The sequence below is a fragment of the Palaemon carinicauda genome, chromosome 22 (genome assembly GCF_036898095.1).
Source record: "Palaemon carinicauda isolate YSFRI2023 chromosome 22, ASM3689809v2, whole genome shotgun sequence".
Classification (NCBI taxonomy): Eukaryota; Metazoa; Arthropoda; class Malacostraca; order Decapoda; family Palaemonidae; genus Palaemon; species Palaemon carinicauda.
This window is the reverse complement of record NC_090746.1, coordinates 22,646,137-22,671,611: the sequence shown is the minus strand read 5'-3', so window position 1 is coordinate 22,671,611 and position 25,475 is coordinate 22,646,137. Positions and strand designations below refer to the sequence as shown.

The following is a 25,475-nucleotide window of genomic DNA, read 5'->3' as shown; positions in this document are numbered from 1 at the left end:
CAGGAGAACAATACTCAAAATAAGGGAGAATGAAAGAATTAAAACACTTCTTCAGAATAGATTGATCACCGAAAATCTTGAAAGACTTTCTCAATAAGCCTATTTTTTGTGAAATTGAAGAAGACACAGACCTTATATGTTTCTCAAAAGTAAATTTACCGTCGAGAATCACACCTAAAATTTTGAAAGTGTCATACATATTTAAAGAAACATTATCAATACTGAGATCCGGATGTTGAGGAGCCACCGTCCTTGACCTACTTACAATCATACTTTGAGTTTTGTTAGGATTCAACTTCATACCCCATAATTTGCACCATGCTCTAATTCTAGGTAAATCTCTATTATGGGATTCACCAACCCTAGATCTACATCCAGGGGATGGAATTGATGCAAAGAGAGTAGCATCATCTGCATATGCAACAAGCTTGTTTTCTAGGCCAAACCACATGTCATGTGTATATAGTATGAAAAGTAATGGGCCAAGAACATTACCCTGTGGAACACCGGATATCACATTCCTATAATCACTATGGTGCCCATCAACAACAACTCTTTGAGATCTATTACTTAAAAAATCAATAATATTGCTAAGAAACGACCCACCCTCTCCCAACTGTTTCAGTTTGAAAACAAGGGCCTTATGATTAACACGGTCAAAGGCACCACTAAAATCAAGGCCAATCATACGAACTTCCCGACCACAATCAAGGGATTTCTGTACAGCATTGGAGATTGTGAGAAGGGCATCACATGCTCCAAGGCCTTTACGAAAACCAAATTGCAAACTAGGGAGTAGATGATTACCTTCAGCAAACCTATTAAGACGTTTTGCCAGAAGACGTTCAAAAACTTTAGATAATATGGGAGTTATGGAAATTGGGCGGGTAGTCAGTGGGATTTGAGCTACCACAAACACATTTACATAGAGGAGTAACATTACCAATTCTCCAACTAGTGCTAAAAGCTCCTCTTCTTGCTGACTTGCGCAAAATAACAGATTACTTTGGAGCTAAGAAATCTGCTGTCTTTATAAAAAACAAAGGAAAAATACCATTTAGGTCTACACCTCCATAAGCATCAAGGTCCACCAAGAGAGCTTGAATCTTACGAGATCGAAAAGCTAAACTAGTTAGTTTAGCCTCAGGAAAACAGGAATGAGGAGGTTCAAGTTTTTCATTACTCTGTTTGCTGTCAAAAATATCAGCCAAAAGGGTTGCCTTTTCCTTTGGACAGTGAGTGACTGAGCCATCTGGTTTAAGTAAGGGTGGAACTGTTGCATCTACACCAAAGAGTGCAGATTTAAGGGTAGACCACCATTTATGTTCCTGAGTTGTACCAGAAAGTGTTTATTTTATGGTTAAATTGTACTCCTTTTCAGTTGAGGCATAAACTCTCTGAGCAAAAGCTCGAAGCTGAGTATAGTTGTTCCAGGTCAAATCTGATCTGTTACCCTTCCAAAGATGATAGGCCTCCTGCTTCTCCAAATGAGCACGTCTACAATCATCATTGAACCACGGTTTGTCCTTCACTCGGTACCTTAGCACACGAGAAGGGATACGCCTATCAATTATGTTGACTAGATTCTCATTCAAAGGGACAACAGGATCTACACTATTATATAATTGTGACCAATTCAAGCACAAAAGATCATGTAAAATCCCATTCCAGTCTGCTTGGAATTTCCTATAAATTTTACAAGAATATGATATATCAGGGACAGGCTGCTCAGTCTTCACTAATAATGAAATCAAGGCATGATCAGATGTCCCGACTGGAGAACCAACCTTACTAGTTATAACGCCAGGAGAGTCAGTGTATACGAGGTCCAAGCAATTACCAGACCTGTGAGTAGCTTCATTTATGATTTGCTCACAGCCTGATTCAGAGGCAAAGCCTAAAGCTCTTAAGTCATGGCGATCGGTAGGAGAGAGAGAACTTAACCACTCCCTATGATGAGCATTAAAATCACCAACAAAGACAAAAGAAGCCTTTCTATCATCTTCTTGTATCTTAGCCATAATGGTAAGAAGACAATCGAAGATAGAATCATCTATGTCTGGATTCCGGTAGATCGAACACAAATAAAAGTTGTTATGCCTGCCACAAACTTTTATTACCTGAATCTCATGACATCCACATTGATAGCAGGACTTATGAGAAGCAGGGTACTCGGTCCCAATATACACCGCCATTCCCCTGGCCCTAGGGATGGCATCACGTTTCAACATTATTGGCTTCTTAAAACCAGTTATAAGGAGCTCAGATGAGTGCCTCATATTAGAAACCAAAGTTTCTGAGCACAAAAGAATATCATATTGTCTGGACGCCATTGTAAGGTCTTGGATATTTGCATGAAGACCACGAACATTGCAATACAGAAGACGACATTGACGAAATCTAGGACGTACTGGTCCCGGATTTCGCTCAATGTCTCCAGACAGCATAAGAATTAATAGAAATAAAAAAGAGACATCATAATTAAAAACTAGATTAACAAGAATTATAACAAAAACAATATGTACAGAATTATAAACAAAGTGATTGATAATACCCATAGACTATAGTAAAAAGTCGGAAAAACTGGTCAACATGGAGGAGCCGATACACCATGCAAGGCTAAATACCCAACAGGATAGCCACGACAGTAAGGATGGTTTTGAGAAGAAAAAGAATCAGAAAAGGAAAAGACAACCTCTTGATAAACCACCAGGCATCCATGGCCCTTCTATTAAGCCTGCCCAACACACCATTTCAAAAAAACAAGAGGAAGTAAAACAAAAAATAAGATAGAATAGTGTGCCTGAGTGTACCCTCAAGCAAGAGAACTCCAACCCAAGACAGTGGAAGACCATGGTACAGAGGTTATGGCACTACCCTAGACAAGAGAACAGTGGTTTAATTTTGGAGTGTCCTTCTCCTAGAAGAGCTGCTTACCACAACTAAAGAGTCTCTTCTACCCTTACCAAGAGGAAAGTACACTGAACAAATTGCAGTACAGTAATTAACCCCTTGGGTGAAGAAATGTTAAGTATCTCATTGTTGTCAGGTGTATGAGGAAAGACGAGAATATGTAAAGAATAGGCCAAACTATTCTGTGTAAGTGTAGGTAAAGAAAAAATAAGCCGTGACCAGAGAGAGGGATCCAATGCATTACTGTCTGGCCAGTCAAAGGATCCAATACCTCTCTAGTGGTAGTATCTCAACGGGCGGCTGGTGCATATATATAAATATATATAATTAAATATATATACATATACACTAGTAATTTTAGAATAGAGGATAAATTCAAAATAGATCTGAACTTATTTCCCGATAATCTAGAGCACTTTTCATAGGTGTAACCCTTGCCACTTTATCAGATTCATGAAGCTTACTCTTCAATTCTAGTATTTATTTTTCTTGTAATTATGTCTGCAGATTATGTTTTACTCCTCATACCTCTTGATATTTGCACAGGATCAATTGCACTTTTTTTCATTGTCCCATTAAACTTGGGCACGTCATATTCTATTATATTTCTTCAATCTTACATGTTTATCTCATACAGCACCAGTCGGATATGGATTATCTGTTACAGACACAAATATATTTTATATTGCTGTTTAAAGAATTCTAGGAACTCATTAGTCAACTCTTGGTTGCTATACAATCTGGGAGATTTTTATTTATAATTCCCATTGCACCATTTAGATTTTAGATATTCGATTCTTATTCGCTATACAATCTGGAAGACTTTTTTTTTTATTTATAGTTCCCATTACACTATTTAGACGAAGCTATAACTTGTGTGTTGCCTTTTTTTCTCTCTCCTCCTTAACTATCATATTATTATGGTTTTGTATTCTATCCATGTAGTGATCTTTCAGTTTTACAGCAGGTTCTGCTTTCTTTACGCATCTTCCACTCTCTCTCTCTCTCTCTCTCTCTCTCTCTCTCTCTCTCTCTCTCTCTCTCTCTCTCTCTCTCTCTCTCTCTCTCTCTCTCTCTCATACCAAGGAAATCGGTCTTTTTGTGTCAGTGGACACATGGTATCTTATTTACTTTTACTCACTCTATTATATATGGTGATAAGGCAGTAAACACACAGCCTACAAAACGTTGGTTGTCGTGATGCAAGGGATATTGATAGCATCGTTAATTTTCAATGTATCTCCATCAATAAATATACGACGAGGGAAGTTTGGGTAATCTCTAGGCCTATAAGTTATTTTCTTTACCACCGTGCGTTTCTGTAAAGTTAATACAAAAGTACTAAGGTTGTGCAATGGAGAGGTAGTCTCGGATACAATATATTACCCATTTCATCATTTTAAACTATGTCCAACATATGCCCAGGCAAAGTAGTTGCACAATTAACATTATTAACCAGTTGGTATAATTCCAATCACTTAATGTTGAAGCATCATGATTTGATGCATCATCCATCCAAATACTATAAGCCTCCGCAGATAACGAGTTCCCTTTTTCCAATTATGATCATCTCAATGCGTAGACTTAATTCTTAAAGCTATCATTTGTTTTCGGAGGTTGAATATAATTAAACCAATTAACTTTTGAAATTAGATCCATAATATACCTAAGAACATTAACACATGGGATTGAACTCCCAGCTTAATTTAGAGTGTTCAACTAAAAGATAGGACACGGATTGAAAGACCACAGGCGTTAGGGTTACTAATGTGTAGTTGAGGTGCACAGACATGTGTATTAATTTATAACTAGAAAATCATCTGAAATGTGTATCGCATGCCTCGTACAGCTATCAACGTACAAGTCTATAAACGAGGACTAAAGTTATGAAATCATTCAAGAATAAATTGATTCTTCCCTATTTTCCGATTGCTACAATATTCTGGACTAGACTATAAAAGTCAACACGGTATCAATGTTTTAAGGTGACTAGTGTATTTTGAAAATATGTCATGGATCCTACAGGGAGCATTTGACAGTGAGACCAGATGAATAAAAATCAGCAAAACTTCAATTTATAATTATATGAATTATTGGTAAGCATTCAGTCCTACGATAGTGCTTGTTTTTTTTATATATATAGGCTAAAACTCAATTTCTTACCTTTAGAAATAATTACTTAAATTTCACCCAAAAGATGAATGAACCTAATGAAAAGTTGATATACGAATTAAAACATGTATAACAGAATATAATATATGGCAAAGGACGCTTATTTTAAACCCCCCATAATGAAGATAACTCTTAAATTGCAGATAGTGTTAATGAACTTTATAGGCGCATTCGACTGGAGACACATTTAAAGCATCAAAACAAAACCACGTCAAAACTCAAAAGTAACTTCAGGTGAAGTTTTGTTGGACACAGGTAGAGCTGTCATTTAACAGGTGGTGTAAGCAGCTGATCCATATTATAAGTAAACCACGTAGCTACAACTGAATATGGGCTGATTATAAATTCGCATGTCGTTAATCAAAGCATGCCTACGTATGTAGACTAAAAGTAAGTGTTGATTTTGCGTTCTAAGTGTCACACCCATTAATTGCCTTTTGAACTATTAGGTATGGTATGTCTTTAATTGTATTCTTCATTAAGACTGCTATTCCACGTAGTAAAGAACTAGCAGATCATGACAGATAATTATTAGGTTAAAGCCTTGGATTGGATGTAGTTGGTTGGGACTGGCGTAGAATTTCTCATTACATGTCAAACTGATTTTCATCAGGAGGGAAATTTTCCCCTATCTTTGTTTGAAGTAAAATATTATGAAAATGGTTTTAAGATTTATAAAATATGATTTTGTGTTACCTTGCCTGTTAGGAAATGGCACATGTTTGAAGACTTGGGGTGTAGGCGGCCACCTGTATGTATGATGATGGCCGACTTGGAATATGGCAGCGTAAGTGGGGTCACACGTCCCCCCTTAGGTGAGGCCTCAGGTTGAAGGCTAGGTTAGGGTGGAAATTTTAGGTTAGTTATCTTTTTAATGCAAGCAGGAGGAACTGGCCCCTGATATACAAAGGATCCGAAGACATGGAGTAAGCTAAGGATACGGCAGTCTAAGAGATGTTACAGGGGTTGTGTAACCCCCCTTGAAGGTAAGGAGATAGCTCCTAGGTTAGGTTAAGTGGGCTACTTTAGGTCATGGGGTGTTCTTGTTTGTCTTATATAGAATTTGATATATCATTCATAGCTTTTGAGATTTTACATGTCATCTGTCCCAACCAATGACAAGGACTCCATTTATGAAATGTAAGGAATTATTGGAAAGCAAACACAGGGTTGAGGCGTAGTATTTAAGGTAAGCTAAGAATACAGCTGTCTAAAGGGGTCATGGGGGCTTCATCCACATTAGATAAGGTTAGATGGTGTTCTTGTGTTTGTTTCCCTTTCAAAATGTTGGTCAGTCATAATTTTTGGAAATTTAAAACCTCTAAAATCATAAAAAAATTTTCCCCCTAGTTATTTACATCAAAACTGTTCAAAGTACGTACTTATGAATACATCAGGAACACAAGTTATTTTCTTCATTAGGAATATTGTGCTCTAGTAAATATTTACCCTAATTTGAAATACTAAACTGGTCCATCCCAACTAACAAAATTACAAAAATTCCAGGAAAGTAGACTGGAACCTACATTTTTTAATAAATCCCTCCAAAACTAACTATTTTTTTAAATTCTGTAACCTATACTTGCAAACTGATGATAAGGTAGATAATTTAAATAGAATTCTAAATTTCAATCACTTCAGAAATTAAATACTGGTAACCATTTTGTTCAACATTAGAATGTAGTCACCATTTACAATTATAGTACTTTCCAAGTGACATTCAGCACTTTCTTCATTATCATGTGACACTTTAGTTGGTCAGTCACCTTCTTTTCTATAGATGCTAAATCTTTCATTTTGAAACCTTTTTTTTTTTTCAACCCTTTTGGGAAGGAAATTCCAATTGCAAACAAACTCAGGGGTAATTTTTGGGAAATTTGTAGGAACAACCTGCCTGTCAAAAACTAAAGTTTCTTTCTAGTTAAAAAGACAACTGAAATACAAAGATATGCTTGGAAAACCATATTTCACTAAGGAAACAGACAGGGAATATTACCTAACCTAAAATGGATTTAGTTTGAAATATGAACACAGATTCCTAGTGGGTGGTTGTAGTGGGTGTTCATAGACTAGATTAGGCGAGGAATTTTAGGTTCGGATTATTAATGTGGTTGTCCCCCCTGTGAAGTGTTTTTTTTTTTTTTTTTTTTTTTTAGCCTGCTTGTGTTTAAGAAGTCCTTGTGACTTTTAAGAATACTGATGTCAGACAGTTATCGAGACCAAAATTGTTGTGTCACCTAGAAATACACTGTAAATAATGGGTTTGTACCTAAAACATTTTAAAAAATTTTAAAATTAATTTATATTCTCAACTATACACACCCCAGTCTAAAGTTACACTTCTCTCTTCAACTGCCTCGCAAGTCCTAGGTCAAGGTCAAAGGGGCTGCTCTGTGTACTGTCGGGAATTGGGTCTTACCTGTCACGCGATGGTAACTACGTGCACCTCGTTATGAATTTTAAAAGTAGAGTTCCACCTTTGCTGAATTATACTCCTACTAAAAGACATAGGTTTGTATATTATTAATGTTACTGGGTTAGCTACAACCTTAGTTGGAAAAGCAGGATGCTTTAAGCCCAAGAGCTCCAACAGAGAAATATAGTCCAGTGAGGAAAGGAAATTAGTAATAGAAAAACTACATAAGTAATGAATAAAGAATATAAAATCTCTTAAGATCATTAATGTTAAGATAGATTTGTCATAAACTAAGAGGAGACCCTTGTCAGCCTGTTCAACATAAAAACATTACCTGCAAGTTTGAACTAATGAAGTTCCACTAAAGCAACTGCCTGATTTGGAAGATAATTCCATAATCTAGTAATAGCTGAATTAAAACTCCTAGAATACTGAGTAGTTAGGGAAAATACAAATTAATTACTTTTAAACTGATTTTTTGTACTGACCTATTTAGTGTCATGAGAGAAAGTCTGGTTTTCTGAATCTTGGATTTGGGTATGTGCATGTGTTAACTGCCAGGCAACAATCAGGCAATATTTTTCCTTTGATTTGGGAATGGAGTGTTTGGGGTACAAAGACCTTAAGTTGGGGCTTGTGTAGCCTAAATGGTCTGCCCCGCGCCCGCCATGCGGCGGCCGATGAATAGGCCGGAGAGCCCCAGGAGTATGCCATGGGCTCCGCTCTCTTCTCGGGGACCCCCGTCCCACGGGCAGCCCCTGCAGTGGGAACGGGGGGACCCCTACTGGCCTTCCTTGGTGAATGGAACCTTCATGCCTGCGATGCCGCCTGTTCCTCCTCCTGCTGCTCCTGCGGCACCTGTGGCACCTGTGCCGTATCAAGGAGCGGGAGCCGTCATGGGTCTACCTTCCTCACTCGAACGGAGCCTCCCCCCAGCCTGGGGAGCTCACACCTCTAGGCTCCTTGTGTTGGATCCCTGTGTGATCCCTAGCCAATCATGGCTGCACGGGGCCTGCCGCTGGGTGGGCAGCCAATGGACCGGCCGGACAGACCCGGGAGCAGACCACGGGCCCTGCTCTCCTCAAGGGGACCCCCGTCTCATGGGCAGCCCTGCTGCAGTGGGAATGGGGGAACCCCTACCGGCTTTCCTTGGTGAATGGGAACTGCCATGTCTGCGATGCCGCCAGTTCCTGCTGCTGCTGCTGCTGCAGCGCCTGTGCCGCCTCCTGGACGATCTAGAATATTTTCTAGAGAACCTTGAGGAACCCCGCGAACGGCTCCTCTTGCGCCCCCTGCGCCTTCTCCTCTGAAGATTGGTCTCCGTTGGAGGAAGCAGAACTCTTGACTCTCTTCTTTTTTGTGAGGTTTGTTGTCCTGCGGGGTCATTGACCCGGTCTTCCCCACCACGGGGGTCGCCGACCCAACTGAGGGAGACAGTTTGTGGTGGGTGCATTGCACTCCGAGGTCTCCTTCGTCCCAAGGCTGCTCGATGTCTCGGCGAACTACCCGTGGTCCTTGGCACGTTCGACCAGGGCGGCGGAACAGCATCGGAAGAGCCCATCACACAACGCTCACAATACGGATCGCACGTCCCCGGTAACGGACCTGGAACAATACACAGAGAAGGCAGATCGGTTACCGGGATTACGGCCAGAACCGCTACCAAGGGGGCACCTCCTCACCACGAGTTTGGGCTACAAACTCCTCCATGGAGGGGGTGCCCACAAAGAAAATAACGAGATCCACCGCAGGGGCTTTACCCGACAAAACAATGGGCTCAACAATCGATTGTGGCCCGGCAACAGACTCTCCTACGTTCCCGCCATGAACGGGGACTGGGGATGACCTTTGGGATTTCACATGTACCGGAGTAGTCCTGGCAGAGGACGACTCTACCGAGGTTTCCCTCGCATAGTACGTTTCTCCTTCTTGGCCTTCTTCTTCATTCCGACTAACTTCCATTGCCAGTCGGGCCAAACGACGCATTGAGGGCAAGTAGCATCCTTTGCGCACCTTTGTCCCCGACACGTGGAACAAAGGGAATGCGGGTCAACCTCTTCCTTGGACAAGAAAGCGCCACACGCTTTCTCTGCAGAAGGCCCAGGACAACGACGATAAGCCTCCATCACAGGGAGAAGAAAGGACACAAGGGAACACGAGGAGACCATGCGGGAACCAGGTGGTCAGGGTCAGAGCGAGAGCGAGGTCGGGACGTTGTTCACGGACCGACGACCAACGAGAACTGGGGACCTGAGGTCAGGATGGCGGCCAGATTCCGGGTGGGCATTGTGGGGATGGGAACTGAATTAATTTGGTCGGTGCAGAGTGGTTTATAACAATCCTCCTATGAAAGTAGTTTGAGCCAAGTATCGTTAGGAAAAATAGAAATTACTTAAAATTTCTGATGCATTTTTATTAAAGTTTTAAAAGGAATATATTGTTTTATAAAGCAAAATTTTCAATATTTAACTTAGCCGGTGATTATATAGCTGCAACTCTGTTGCCCGACAGACAACTCTACGGTAAAAACTCGCCAGCGATCGCTACACAGGTTGCGGGTGTGCCCAACAGCGCCATCTGTCGTCCAGATACCCAGTACTCAATGTAAACAAAGACTCAATTTTCTCTCTGTCGAGCTATCGACAAGACGTACTTACTCGCTGTTGCTAAACTGGAGTTTTTTCACAACTAATTGGTGAAGTACTTTATTCTAGTTTTGAGCTTTCGCTATGCAGGTGTTTTATCTTCATCTTAAATCTTGAACTCGTTTTGGATAGATTTAATTATGGTGACAAAGAGAGTATGGACTTTCTTTCACTTTTAAATGGCCGACCCTTCCCTTAGACGGAAGTGTGTTTAGGCTTTTAGTAATTATCTTATCACGTTATAGATTTTCCTCTATATTTTATATCTCTCCTCCTTTATTAGGCCTCTTCGATTAACTTTCCATTTATTATAAACATATAAAAATAATTTTAATGTTTTGTTTATATAGACCTTTCCTGAGAGTAGGCGGTCCTAACTTGGAAACCGAAGTTAATCAACGTTGAGCCCTTTATATCGTAATTAGCTTTTAAAGAGCTAAGGATTTAAAACTTTTTAAATGTAATATTTTATGAAAGAATTTCTTTGATAGTCTTCGTACTGTTTTCAAAGATGAACTAACGTTTAGTTTATTTATGCTACGCAGTTGTTGACGTTCAGGACGTTCAACATGCGTTCTATCGTTACGATAGAGAGAGAGTGTATCACGGTTTCACTTTGCAGTAAGAGTAAATCGATTCTGACGTTTTGTTCATTCTTTCTTAGCTTAAATGTTTTAAATTCTATTTTAAAGGAACTTTTTATTTGAAAAACCTTTCAGTTTTTTCCTTTAGTCAAATAACATGTTTTTTTGACGAAATATAATTGGGCTCTTCTCTTAGGTGCGAAATCAAGAGAGAAAGAGAGAGAGAGATAGAGACGGAGGGAGAGAGAGGAGAGAAAACGTTCCGTTCAAGCGGGTAACGTTGTTCTCGAGTTACTCTCGTCCCTAGTCTCTGTACGGGGAGGAAGGATAAAACGTTTTTAGTTTTTTATTCTCGTCCCCAGGCTATGTGCGGTGAGAGATTGAAAACGTAGTTATATGAACTAGTGTTTAGTCTCTTTCCCAGCCACTGATTTTTTTATCTTAAAATGTTTTCTGTTTTTTGCTGGTATTAATGAGCTTGCATTATACGACTGATTTCGCAATTACTACCTTTTAATGAAGGGTAGAATTGCGTGTTTCAGGTAGAAATCAGTAAAAGTTTCGATTTCAGTGAAATAAGTGCAAAACAGAAAATCGAAGTGATAAAGTGATATGCGCAAAGTGTTACAGTGTTGCGTCCGAGGGTTCGTCTGTTCGTGCCTGTCGTTCACCTAGTCCGGGACCTCTTGCATGCTCCCAAGCCCAGGGGAAAAGGAATGTCAAACGACTTATGGGTTCGAGAGGCCTTGATCAACGAACAGACGTTTTCCCTCTATGGTATCGGGTGTATCTTACCAAGATCTCCCCTACCATAAGACGAGAGAGACGTTGTTTCTCCTCGTCATCCGAAGGCTTTTCGCATAAGAAACCTGTCACAAGGTTTCGAAGCCCTTAAGCGAAAGTCAGTCCTTTCAGGACAGGTCCAGCGTCCTGGTTACAACCATTAGGACAGCTCTGACCCTATGCAGTCATCGGATAACTGCTCACCGCCTAACAAAAGCGTAACACAGACTCCGAGAGTCTTTTTTTGTTGGCAAAGTGTTGCGGTCACAGACGTTACCCACGTCTCTTACCACAACCATTTCCGTTGATCCTTAATGGGTTGTATGGCAAGACATGCAGTATATGCTTGCCTCCCTTATGGAAGACTATTCTGCCGATTAGTCCGTTGAGTCTAGCCGTTTATCTCATCGATATCCTGGCTTTCAGCCAACCTAACGTTCCTTTGTGCTTACTGTTGACGTTGGCGTAGCTTAGTCACGTCAGTCAGGTTGTTTAGAACCACACTCGATGCGGTCTCGTGTGGTTTTTCAGCCGCATTTGGACGTTAGGCCACTTGCTGAGGCTCCTGTTGACGTTCAAGACGTTCACTAACAATCGGAGCTGACTTGTTTTGACGCTGTGCGTCAACCTCCGCATTCTAGAGTTGTTTTGACTGCTCAATCTAGGCAGTCAAAGCAGTCTCGAGTGGACGCTGTGCGTCCTCACGCACCTGTTGTGGTTGACAGTTCAGTTGTTGACAGTTCACAGACTGTCAAGCAGTTACATGACGTTGCGTTCTGGTCCGCTACTAATGCACCAGTGAGTGTGGACTCTGCTTGTAAAGCATTGCCACCACGGTAGGTCTCTCCCTTGCTTGAGACTCAGCTTTTATCGGACAAGGTTCCTGTAGATGAGGAAGTTGCTGTTCCCCCTCCTACTGATATTCCCTTGAGGACTCTGTCAGATGGAGAGGAGCCTAAAGCTGCTTAGCCTCCTATGGACTTTAATTAAATCATGATGATTTTTTTAAGGATCTTTGTCCGGATCTTTTTGTAACTGCTGCTCCTCGTTCGCCTAAACGTCAGAGCTTACACTAGGCCTAGCTACTTCGAAGCCGTTGTTTTTAAGCTAGTGCTCTCTCGCTCTCCTAGAGAGCTTTACGTTGGCTAGGCGACTGGTTTTTCACCAGGAGGAGTTTGGGGGATACAGCCTTTGCTTTCCCTTCTTTTAAACTGGTTTATAGAGCGAGAGTCTGATATGACACGAGAGAAGTTCTCGGCTTGGGAGTTCATGCCTCTGCCCAGATAGACTTCTCAATTCTCGTAGACTCTCCCTGGCGCCTGGCCAGGAGACGCTCCAAGTTGTTTACAGGTCAACTTCACAGCTGTTTTCGAGCCTTTGAAGTTTTGCTGTACAATTATGTCATGCATAACAAGGCTTTCAGGGATGGTAAGCGGTACCGCCTCAGTCGCTAACCCCGTCTGTTGCCACACCTGCTCCCGTAGACCCTAAATGGGCTTTGCTGCAAGACATGCAGTCCAAGCTTGCGTCCTTGATAGAGGACTTTAATGCGGAGAAGGTTGCTACCGAACCTTCTGGCCAACAACCTTCCAACCGGTTGGTTGTGCGCCCTGTTGACGCTGAGGTAACCTACTCGCGTCTGCCAGTTGAGGTGGTTCCTCCACCGATGCGACCCAGTGTGGGTTGCCAGCCGCACGTTGACGTTAAGCGACGCTCGGAGGTGGTTGTTTACGTTCAGGACGTTCAACAACCAGCAGAGGTGACTTTTTTTGACGCAGTGCGTCAACCTCAGCAACCCGGTAGGGTGTTGACTGCACAACCCAGACGGTCTAGACAGTCTCGGGTTGACGCTGTGCTTCCTCGCGCACCCATGGTTGTTGACAGTTCACAGACTGTGCAGCAGTTCCATGATGTTGCGTCCGGCTCCGTTACGCATCCACCAGTGCGACCGGACTCAGCGAGCCAGACGTTGCCCACTCCGTTGCCGTTTCCTCAACAGTTTTCGGATGAGGAACCCTCTGATGAGGACGTTGCTGAACAACAAGACGATCAGCCCCCAGAATAGATCAAGCCCTGCTATCCATCCAGAAGATGCTGAAGAAGGAACGCTGCTCAGTCAGGCTGTGGATGAGTCTGGTAGGGACGCTGTCATCCGTGGAACAATTTGTGTCACTAGGAAGACTTCACCTCCGTCCTCTTCAATACCATCTAGCTTTTCACTGGAAAAAGGACAAGACGCTAGAAGCGGTCTCGATCCCGGTTTCCGAAAAGATAAAGTCTTGTCTGACTTGGTGGAAGGACAATATCAACCTAAGAGAGGGTCTTCCCCTGGCTGTTCAGACTCCCAACCACGTTCTCTTCTCGGACGCATCGGACGTGGGCTGGGGCGCGACACTAGACGGTCGGGAATGCTCAGGACTGTGGAACTCGAGTCAGAGGAGCATGCATATCATCTGGCCTTGAAAAGCTTCAAGTCTCTCCTTCGAGGCAAAGTGGTGGAAGTTAACTCGGACATCACCACGGCCTTGGCGTACATCTCCAAACAAGGAGGTACCCACTCACTGATGTTGTACGAGATCGCAAGGGACCTGCTCATCTGGTCAAAAGGTCAAGACATCTCCCTAGTAACGAGGTTCATCCAAGGCGACTTGAACGTCATAGCAGATTGTCTCAGTCGGAAAGGGCAAGTAATTCCAACCGAATAGACCCTCCACAAGGATGTGTGCAAGAGACTTTGGGCCACTTGGGGTAAAACCATCCATAGATCTCTTTGCAACCTCGCTGACCAAGAGGCTTCCAATCTATTGCTCTCCAGTCCCGGACCCAGCAGCAATACATATAGATGCTTTCCTCCTAGATTGGTCACATCTGGATCTCTACGCATTCCCACCGTTCAAGATTGTCAACAAGGTACTGCAGAAGTTCGCCTCTCACGAAGGGACAAGGTTGACGTTAGTTGCTTCTCTCTGGCCCGCGAGAGAATGGTTCACCGAGATACTTCGATGGTTAGTAGATGTTCCCAGTAGTCTTCCTCTAAGGGTAGACCTTCTACGTCAGCCACACGTAAAGAAGGTACTCCAAAGCCTCCACGCTCTTCGTCTGACTGCCTTCAGACTATCGAAAGACTCTCGAGAGCTAGAGGCTTTTCGAAGGAAGCAGCCAGTGCGATTGCTAGAGCAAGGAGAGCTTCTTCCATTAGAGTCTACCAATCGAAGTGGGAAGTCTTCCGAGACTGGTGCAAGTCAGTTTCTGTATCCTCGACCAGTACCTCTGTAGCTCAAATAGCTGTTTTTCTCTTATACCTGAGAAAAGGACGATCCCTTTCAGCTCCCACTATCAAGGGCTACAGAAGCATGTTGGCATCGGTCTTCCGGCATAGAGGCTTAGATCTTTCCAAACATAAAGATCTGCAAGACCTCCTTAAGTCTTTTGAGACCACCAAGGAGCGTCGCTTGGCTACCCCTGGATGGAATTTAGACGTGGTACTAAGATTCTTCATGTCACAGGTTGGAGCCGTTACAATCAGCCTCCCTGAAAGATCTCACTCTTAAGACACTTTTCCTGGTATGCTTAGCCTCGGCTAAAAGAGTCGGTGAGATTCATGCCTTCAGCAAGAACATAGGATTTTCGTCAGAAAAAGCCACTTGTTCGCTACAACTTGGTTTTCTAGCCAAAAATGAGCTGCCTTCTCGGCCTTGGCCTAAATCTTTCGATATCCCCAGCTTATCGGAGATCGTAGGCAATGAACTAGAAAGAGTCTTATGCCCTGTTAGAGCTCTTAAGTTCTATTTAAAGCGTACTAAACCTTTACAAGGCCAATCTGAAGCTTTATGGTGTTCAGTTAAGAAACCATCCTTGCCTTTGTCAAAGAATGCTTGGTCAGACTTTATCAGATTGTTAATACGAGAAGCTCATTCACATCTGAGTGAGGAAGACCGAACTTTGCTTAAGGTGAAGACGCACGAAGTTAAAGCTGTAACAACTTCCGTGGCCTTTAAGCAAAATATATCTCTGCAAAGTATAATGGACGCAACCTATTGGAGAAGCAAGTCAGTGTTCGCGTCATTTTACTTGAAAGATGTCCAGTCTCTTTACAAGAACTGCTACACACTGGGACCATTCGTAGCAGCGAGTGCAGTAGTGGGTGAGGGCTCAACCACTACAATTCCCTAATTCCATACCCTTTTAATCTTTCTCTTGAAATGTTTTTATTGTTGTTTTTTGGGTTGTCCGGAAGGCTAAGAAGCCTTTCGCATCCTGGTTGATTTGGCGGGTGGTCAAAGTCATTTCTTGAGAGCGCCTAGATTAGGGGTTTTGATGAGGTCCTGTTGTATGGGTTGTAACCCTTGATACTTCAGATCCTAGGGGTTGATCAGCATCCTAAGAGGATCGCGAGGCTCCGTAAGGAAGACGTACTTAAAAGGCAGAGTAATTGTTCAAGTCGACTTCCTTACCAGGTACCTATTTATTTTGTTTTTGTTATTTTGATAACTTCTAAAATGAAATAAAAACTCTTAGCTCATATAAGTGTAAACATATATTGCTGGTCTCTACCCACCCCCCTGGGTGTGAATCAGCTATATAATCACCGGCTAAGTTAAATATTGAAAAATGTTATTTTGATGATAAAATAAATTTTTGAATATACTTACCCGGTGATTATAAATTAAAGGACCCTCCCTTCCTCCCCAATAGAGACGCAGTGGGACGAGGAGAAAATTGAGTCTTTGTTTACATTGAGTACTGGGTATCTGGACGACAGATGGCGCTGTTGGGCACACCCGCAACCTGTGTAGCGATCGCTGGCGAGTTTTTACCGTAGAGTTGTCTGTCGGGCAACAGAGTTGCAGCTATATAATCACCGGGTAAGTATATTCAAAAATTTATTTTATTATCAAAATAACATTTTATGAAGTCTTCAATGATATTGGACTACAGCACTAAGCCAAAATAAGGGAAAACTATTCTAACAAAACCTAATAATTTCATTCTTATGGATTGTTTTGTAGAACATGATCATATGTTATTATTGAGTTTTTTTTTACTTTACAGTTATTCTTTCCTTTTAAAATGCATTATTTTTTTTACTATTTCTTAACCTTGCTAAATATCTATTTTGGTTATTGGTCCATAGTAATCAACTATGTGGTGTATAGGAGTATGCTAGATTACTTTTTTAATCATGGTGAAGTCATTGTCAGTAGCAGTATTTTCTCCATAAATAACAGAAAAGCCCATTTAATTCTGGATGTTGAAACCTGGTTAGTGGACAACCTTTCAACATTGCTCTACTTTTGGTCTAGGTGATGTTAACAATGAATTACAGTACTGTACAGTAGTATCTTTGTTGGTGATGCTTTGTTTGTATCTTCATTATTATTTTTATTCTTTACTAACTTTGACTTGATTATTTTTACATTACTATCATTACACTATCATGGTAATCGAAAAAAGCACAATCAATGTTATTGTTATGCTTATGTTTTAATGTGTTCTTGTGCAATAATGTACAGAAATGACATGATATTTTTGCTTCAAGGTATGAAGGAAAAGTCTTCAGTAGTTCAAAACCAGCATTACATTAAAGTATAAAGGAGGAACCTACAGTAGTACAACAGAACAATGTCGGATCCAAATGTACTAAAGAAAAGTGCCTTGGCATCTGCAACCTATGATACAGTTTTGCAGGTAAGGGGGAAGAATTTTCAGTTGCTGTACTTGAATAATTTCATGGAGACTAGAAATTTTTGCATTTGTTTACAAAACTCTTACAAGAAAGATAAGGAATTATAAAATCTTAAATCATACAAGTCATTTAAAAGTAACTTATTGCAGTGTTTCGTAGGGCCGATCATCAAAGATTTACTGAACAGAAAAACTGGATAACAAATTATGAAAAATTAATTGGCAAAAATCTTTCAATATTATATATGAAAGAAAGTAAAAATTATTTTTTGTTTAAAGCAAGTCTATGAATTGTACTGTTCATTGAGAAAGGAACTATTTTGGCCCCAGTGTTGAACTATATAGCCCGCATTCAGTAATTTAATCCAATCCAATAGACTTGAAAGACAAAGTATAATGTACAGTACTAATTATCAATAATCTCCACAATGGTCTTGGAGTGTTGGTCTTATAAAGTTGAAGAAATCCTGATGGAATTATAATGTAGTTTTGTTCCCATGCTAACAAACCTGTCGTTATTTATTGAGGATTATCTTTCGGCAAAGCTGGAAGGTAGCCATTAGATTAAAGTGCGAGGTGGCAACCTTGCCTAACCACTTGAGTGGGTAGGTAGGGCATGTCGGGGGTTTGCCTAGCTGCTTATATATACTCTCACAGACGTGAGCTACGTCACTTTTTTTTCTTTTGGCTTGTAGAGAGCGGACGTTGGCTCTCTCTTCTCCAAAGGCTGCCATTGGACCTTGTAATTTTTTGCTGTCGCATTACAGGTGTGTTTGCGTTTCTTCTTGACACCCTCGCACGAACGTGTCTAGTCACAAGGATGCTGTGTGTGGTACCTTCATCTCTTCAGTGGATACCGACCTGCATTCCTTGTGTCCAACTTGTAGAGGGCATCATTATGAGCAGGGTTTGCCCTGCGATGAGTGCAGTGAGTGATCTGCTTCCTGGTAGGAAAAGTTTAGTCGGTATGGGAAGAAGGGGAAGAGCGATCTCTCCCTCTCACGTGTGAAGAAAGCGCGTTCATCTTCTCGTGTACCCAAACCTCTTTCTAAAGCTGCTTCTTGTGAGCCTTCCTCCGGGGGACACGAGCAGAAACTGTTTTAATAACCCCATGGCACCCTCGGGATACTGGAGGGGTAGTTGATTCCCATAGAGGAGCAACTTCACCTCTAGCCGCTGAGGAGCCATTTTCGTTTGCAGATGTGTTAAATGTGTTGCAGGCGTGGCCGTCCTTAGGGGTTTTTGCTCCCCCTACGAAGGAAGCGTTACTTCATCTCCTTCAGCGTGGTGCCAGGAAGGATTTTTCTCCATAGCCTTCGACATCTTACGCTGTGGAGGTTTGCGGAGTCCACCTGTCGCCTCTCCTGGACCTTCCACACGTGGACGTGACGATCACCCCTCCAACGGCCTCCTCCTTACGACGGTTTATCTCGCCATATTTGGATCTCATAGTCTCCTGATCTTCAGCCTTCTGTTTCTCCCCACAGGAACCCTTTGGCTGTCGATGGTGATCTTCATGAGACCAGCGCTGCTCCTACTAGCATCGCGCAAGGACGAGACAACGCTCTTCTTCTAGAAGGCGTTCTTACTCTAGAGCTTCACTCTCACTAGACAGACGGTCTTAACGCTCTCTTAGGAGGTGTCCTCCCTCACAAGGAAAAGTATCGCGATCGAGATCACGAGCAAGACTATCTAGATCTAGGTCTGGACTCTCGTGTTCTAGATCTCGCTGATCTAGATCACGAGGACAACGCTCGAAGTCGTGAGGGGGAAGCTCCCGTTCACGAGGGCGACGTTCACACTTGCGAGGGCACCGGTCACGAGGATGACGTTCACAATCGCAAGGTCACCGCTCGCGTATGCAAGCTAGGCACTAGAGACGTTCACGTCATTCAATATCGCAGGCTAGACGCTCATGATCACGAACAGAACGTTCACAATCACGAAATAGGCATTCCTCCCCAAGAGGAAAAGGTAAGCGCACGCACGGTACCTCCATGCATCCCTCCCCAACTCGACCCTCACCTCGCGCGACCTCTTAGCGAAACGTATCTTGCTACTGAACACCCAATAGACAGGCATCTAGCAAAGCTACCCCCATTGCCTTTCTTGGCCTGGGGCTATAGCAAAGCATTCGCCTGTGCGATGCTCTAGGGCACATTCCTTAGTAATGCATTCAACACTTTGCGATGTCCCTGTTCATAGGCCCTAGCTGCCTACTACATCTGGCGTAGGCAGTTCTCTGGTGCAACAGGAGTCCTTAGAACTTCCACCTTCCAGTTCAGCTCCTGGTGCTCTTGAATAGCACCCATTGTCGCGCGAAACTCGTGATTTTGCGCGTGAATCTTACGATTTCACATGCACATCAGCGATTTCCATGAGTGATTCACGAGTTGGGGTACCGGAATCGCGAGCTAGTGTGGTCCCAACACCTCCGCCTCCGCCACCAGCTACTTCCACCTGCCTCCGCCTCCAGCTACTTCCACCAATGTACTTACTAGTCCTGATCGCCCTCTTTGCTAAGATCCCTCTTAGACGACGTTCTCCTCCTCCTTGGATTCTCTAAGGAAACTTGTGATCTCTCAGATGCCGATGAACCCCCTTCTTGGGTTAACACCTTTCTGTCAACCCTTCAGAAGTCCTTGGGTGTGGTTCTTCCCCTGCCCTGCCCCCAACTGTCCCAGTCAGGGTTACTCCTCGGATTCCTTTAGAGTCAAATTAGAGTTCGTCACATAAGAGTTCAGATTCTAGAAGGAGAACCTCGTTGTAGTGGTTTGTGGACTGTGGCTAGAGTCTGAATGCTGACCACACTCCAACGTTCACTACACAAAAAATATAACAGTGGAAAACCAAAAATCTGAATAACAGGTCAAGAGAACTTGGCACTTGGCACCACCCCTTGATTTTATACTGGGCAAGGGGACCCTGCTAGAACCTTACTTACCTATTATTTATCCTGGCTTGAGCTTGCTGAATTAATAGGTAGCATGACCGCTGATTCATTTCTGGGAAAATGAGCAGTATACATGAATAGCTTGAATCTCAGGTTAGATTTTATAAAGGAAACAATTAGTACTAAACATATGATGGATGGCTGAGAAGGGGACACAACGGTGTAAGGTACTGGAATGAAATGCTGTGTTCATAAAAAAACAAGAAAAATATTTATTTTTGTGCAAAGAAAAAAAAAAAGTTTATATCATTCCTGAGAAGTTCCTAAGGCTGTGCTACAAACATCTACATGTTTTAGTACATCATAAACGCTACCGTGTGTATTGACTGGATGGTCCAACTATCTTAACAAACAACACTACTCCTACACTAAGCGTCTGGACACAAAAAAAATTTTCAGCAGCCAACTCCGGCAGCTACAATCATTGTTAGTCACTCACAAAAATATCTCGCTATGAGCCCTTTTTCAGGATCAAGCCCCATCTGGTTTGTGATGCAATTTTTCTAATTGTTAAAAGACAGAGCCTTTCTGTTTCATGTAGATATTATCCAGAGAAAGTTCTAGGCTAATGACAGGGAAAAATTTCAAGCTTAAAGGAGAACCCCGCAACACTGTGGTTCATTATCTGCATGAACAGTCAGCTGGGTTTGTATATTGACAACACTTAAAAGTTTGGCTGCTGCTGAAAACTTTTCTATGCTACTTTATGTTCCCTTGTTTCGGAGGACAAGTATCTAATACTGTCCATAGACACTGTGTCATTATATTAAAAACCAATTACACTATGATTGTACAGCCTAGGTCAGTGATAAGAATAATCTAGTTTCATTTGCTCCTAAATTGAATTAAATTACCATGTAGTAGGGCATGCTTGAATCACTCGTCAGTGTACGGGAAGAAGTTATAACAACAAAACAGGTCTTGAGTAACTCTTCTTTTGGCAACTTCATCTTTCCTATATTTTTATTCTTCTACCTCAAACTTGTCTCCCTACTGGGTGTAGGGTGCTGCTGTCAGTACCTGTTAAAAGAAATAATAATGGATTAAGGCACTTCTGTGGGGGGGGCACTTGAGGGCTATAAAAAAATACACCAAAGAGATTTTTCAGACAATACAAACCATGTAGGTTTTCTTTGATACAAACCATTATTTATTGCATTGTTAGACATGGCACGACGATCCTCACCATCTCGATCTAGTGCTGGGGGCCCTCCATCTGTAGATAATTTTCTCGAGTGTCTCCCTTTTATTCCAGTTAAGAGGAAAATGTCTTGACAAAGCAATAGAAGAGGAAGATGATAGGCATCTCTCCACCTCACGTCGATTTCATTCACCCTCGAACAAGCAGGGATGTAGGATCTCCTAGGGAGATCACTGTCCATCCCTTCAACCCTCAGCAGATTGAAGTGGTTCCTCCAGACCGGCGACAAGTTTCCATACCTCCTGCAGAGGAGGTGCCTTCGGCCCCCGTAGCTAAGGCTTCTTCTACAAGTGTGTCCATGCCTTCGCAAGTTTTCCGGACCACATCTTCGAGAAACGATTTCCTATGAGGAAGAGAGAGTAAGGACACGAAGACAAGACCCAAGAACACCAAGGCAAGGGAAGCCTGTTTGGAAAAGATGGACAGGTCCCCCTAGGCACTCCCGTTGCAACCCAGTTGACGACCTAGGCCTACCCCAGGCTCTGGAAGTGAGCCTGGAGGTAGATGATACCCTGGGTACATGATGAAAATCATCCTACGGCAGCCAGTCCGAACTTTCACTCGAAACAAGAGGGGGAAAAAAGTCTGAACACTCCTTTTGGCAGGTCCTCTTCCATGAAGGGCATCAACAAGCTGGCTACTCCTGGTACCACCACCCAGGAAGGGAAAGAGATGGTTCTTGATGAGATCTTCGGAACTAGGAAAACCCCTAAGACCAGTTCAGCTTTGGCCTGTTCTAATGGTCTTCACAGCCACCAGAAGGAAAGCTATCTCCCAGATGGCTGGAAGGTTTAGTTCCTTAAGGGCAGGTTCCTCCTCACGATCTTTACCACTTCCTTTTGTTACAAAGGAAGTATGAGATATGGAAGGAACCACATTCCACCATATCCCTCAACCATTTGTTGGAATCTCTGACAAAGGGTCTCCCGACTCATAGCCCCTCCGCTCTAAGAGCTTTCCTTTTGACAGTTGAGTTCCTCAACATAGAACGAGGCGTGGAGTACGCCATGTAGGCTACTTCATGGCTTGACCTATTGTTGGGGTCCTTGGGCTGCATTGTGCGCTCCCATGATCTTTCTACGGAGTCCACAAGGAAGTCCTTGGAATCCTTACTTTTGTCGGATACCTGAATTCTTGACTTTTTGTCGCACCAAGTCGTCAACTTTTGGGCGAATGCTATTCTAAAGAGAAGGGACACCATCTTAGGAAAGTTCCTCAGGCAAGTGCCGAAAGTGGAAGTGTCATGCTTGAGGAATTCCACTCTTGAGAAAGAAGTGGAAGTGTCATGATTGAGGAATTCCACTCTTGAGAAAGAAGTGGAAGTGTCATGCTTGAGGAATTCCACTCTTGAGAAAGAAGTGGAAGTGTCATGCTTGAGGAATTCCACTCTTGAGAAAGAAGTGGAAGTGTCATGCTTGAGGAATTCCACTCTTGAGAAGTGGAAGTGTCATGCTCGAGGAATTCCACTCTTGAGAAGTGGAAGTGTCATGCTCGAGGAATTCCACTCTTGAGAAGTGGAAGTGTCATGCTCGAGGAATTCCACTCTTGAGAAGTGGAAGTGTCATGCTCGAGGAATTCCACTCTTGAGAAGTGGAAGTGTCATGCTCGAGGAATTCCACTCTTGAGAAGTGGAAGTGTCATGCTCGAGGAATTCCACTCTTGAGAAGTGGAAGTGTCATGCTCGAGGAATTCCACTCTTGAGAAGTGGAAGTGTCATGCTCGAGGAATTCCACTCTTGAGAAGTGGAAGTGTCATGCTCGAGGAATTCCACTCTTGAGAAGTGGAAGTGTCATGCTCGAGGAATTCCACTCTTGAGAAGTGGAAGTGTCATGCTCGAGGAATTCCACTCTTGAGAAGTGGAAGTGTCATGCTCGAGGAATTCCACTCTTGAGAAGTGGAAGTGTCATGCTCGAGGAATTCCACTCTTGAGAAGTGGAAGTGTCATGCTCGAGGAATTCCACTCTTGAGAAGTGGAAGTGTCATGCTCGAGGAATTCCACTCTTGAGAAGTGGAAGTGTCATGCTCGAGGAATTCCACTCTTGAGAAGTGGAAGTGTCATGCTCGAGGAATTCCACTCCTGAGGGTTCATCTCTTTTTTTTTTTCTAGAGGAGAATGAGAGATGGAGAAAATCATTGAATGATTCTCTCCTTCATTGGGCCATGACATCCAGGCCCTACGGAAGACTGTCCCAATCTTCCTGTAATCAGCAGACGACCTCCAACCCCTCAACATCCAGGTCCTCTGGACCTTCGAAGGTGTCTAAACGCCCCTTTCAGTCAGAAGACCTGAAAGGGAGCAAGTTCTTTCAAGGGAATGAAAGGAGCTAGAGGGAGTGGCCAAAGTGGTCGCTCCCACTAGGAACGGCAATCCTTATCACCTTCCACCTGTGGGGTTGATGCTTGCAGTGCCTCTGGCAGAGGTAACAGCATCACAGAGCAGATACCTGGACAATAGAGGTGATAGTCGTAGGGTATCTCGTCCTGTTCATACTCCCTCCTCTTGACTCGGAATCCAGTCCCATTAAGCTTCTTTGCGAAGGGATCCGCAAAGGAGCTGGCCCTCTGGGCTGAAGTCCAGGCCATGCTGCAGAAGGGCGTTCTTAAAGAGGGTGGGGCCTGAACTAGTTTGTCCAATAGACTCCGTTCAGGATGAAGACGGCAGACGGTCATCCAGGCAGTTCGACCAAGGTTTTCATGTGCACACTGTATCTCAAGGAAGCATACTTCCAGATCCCAATCCATCCGCCTTCCAGGAAGTATCTCGGGTTCATAGACTAGGACAAGATTGAAGGTTCTTTGTTTTGGTCTCGTGACAGCATCTCAGGTTTTCACAAGGGTGTTTGCCCTAATGTCTGCTTGGGCTCACAAGAACGGCATTCGTCTCCTCCAATATCTATTATTTGCTGATTCTAGCAGACTTGGAGATGACCCTTCTCCATCACCAAGACAAGCTTCTAGAGTTTTGTCAGGATCTGGGGATCTTGATAAATCTGTCATCCCTACTTTCTTCTCAAAAACTGGTATATCCAGGTATGATCATAGACACCGTCCAACAGAAGTCTTCCCATTAAACGAAAGAGTACACAGGCTGAGAGAGGTGGCAACACCCTTTCTCAGATGGGAAAATATACTCTCAACAATGGTTACGTCTGCTATGTCACCTAATGTCTCTACTCCATCTAGTTTCAAACAGACGCCTTAGGATCAGATCCCTGCAATGGCAGCTGAAGTCCATGTGGAATCAATACTCCAACCCGCCAGACACCCAAGTTCCAATCACTCAGGAACAGATAACGGCTCTCATTTGGTGGGTGGCAGACGAAAACCTTTGCATAGGTCAAGATATTCTCGTCCCTTCTCCGGACTTGATGCTCTATACAGACTCATCAAAAGAAGGATGGGGGCCCCACTTGCTGGAGCACACGGTTTCCGGCCTTTGGTCGGAGTCCGAAAGGTACTAGCACATAAATATCTTGGAGATCAATTCCATCAGTTGCTGGTAGGTCACTCTGTGGTTCTGATGAGCGACAACACCACAGTAGTGGGTTACATAAACAAGCAGCGTGGTACCTTTTCGCAGCCCCTATGCCATCTTGCAGTAGAAATTCTCAAATGGTCAGAAGAGCATTTAGTGCCCCTATCGGCTCGCTTCATTCTAGGCAGGAGGAATGTGCTTGTGAACAATCTGAGCAGAGCAACTCGGATAGTTGGCTCCAAATGGTTTTTGAATCCTCTGTTAGCCAACTAAGTCCTGACTTTATGGTGTTCCCCTGACTGTAGTCCTGTTCGCAACTTCTCTGAACAGCAAGCTTCCGGTGTATTGTTCTCCAGGACCTCCTGTAACTGCTAGAGAGCTTCCTTCACAACCAGATCTATTCAAACAACCACACGTAAATATCTTTCACAAGACTGTTCTGTCTCTTCGACTTCACACTTGGAGCGTCTCCTCTCTGAGAGGCTTATAGCAACAAGTTGCTGAAATTTTTTCCAGCTACTTGTGAAAGTCCTCAGCCTCAGTGTACCAGGCTAAGTGGACAGTGTTTTGTGGTTAGTGTTGTGGAAGGAATATCTCGCCACTCGATGCCACTATCTCGGTAATAGCGGAGTTCCCTGTATACCTTCG

General features: G+C 43.1%; 1 protein-coding gene across 7 annotated transcripts in view; it reads left to right on the top strand.

The window, feature by feature from the left end:
* LOC137616370 (man(5)GlcNAc(2)-PP-dolichol translocation protein RFT1) overlaps nt 1-25,475 on the top strand; it is a 159,259-nt gene that overhangs the window by 6,760 nt on the left and 127,024 nt on the right. The window contains exons 1-2 of one of the 7 annotated variants that reach the window (XM_068346050.1): nt 5,252-5,360; nt 17,053-17,201. In XM_068346050.1, the coding sequence (XP_068202151.1) occupies nt 17,136-17,201 (66 nt within the window). In that variant the 5' untranslated portion in view covers nt 5,252-5,360; nt 17,053-17,135. Of the gene's footprint in view, nt 1-5,251; nt 5,476-5,516; nt 5,535-6,052; nt 6,072-7,577; nt 7,597-17,052; nt 17,202-25,475 lie in introns of those variants that run through there. The other 6 variants (XM_068346049.1, XM_068346051.1, XM_068346053.1 and 3 more) reach the window with 6 other exon arrangements.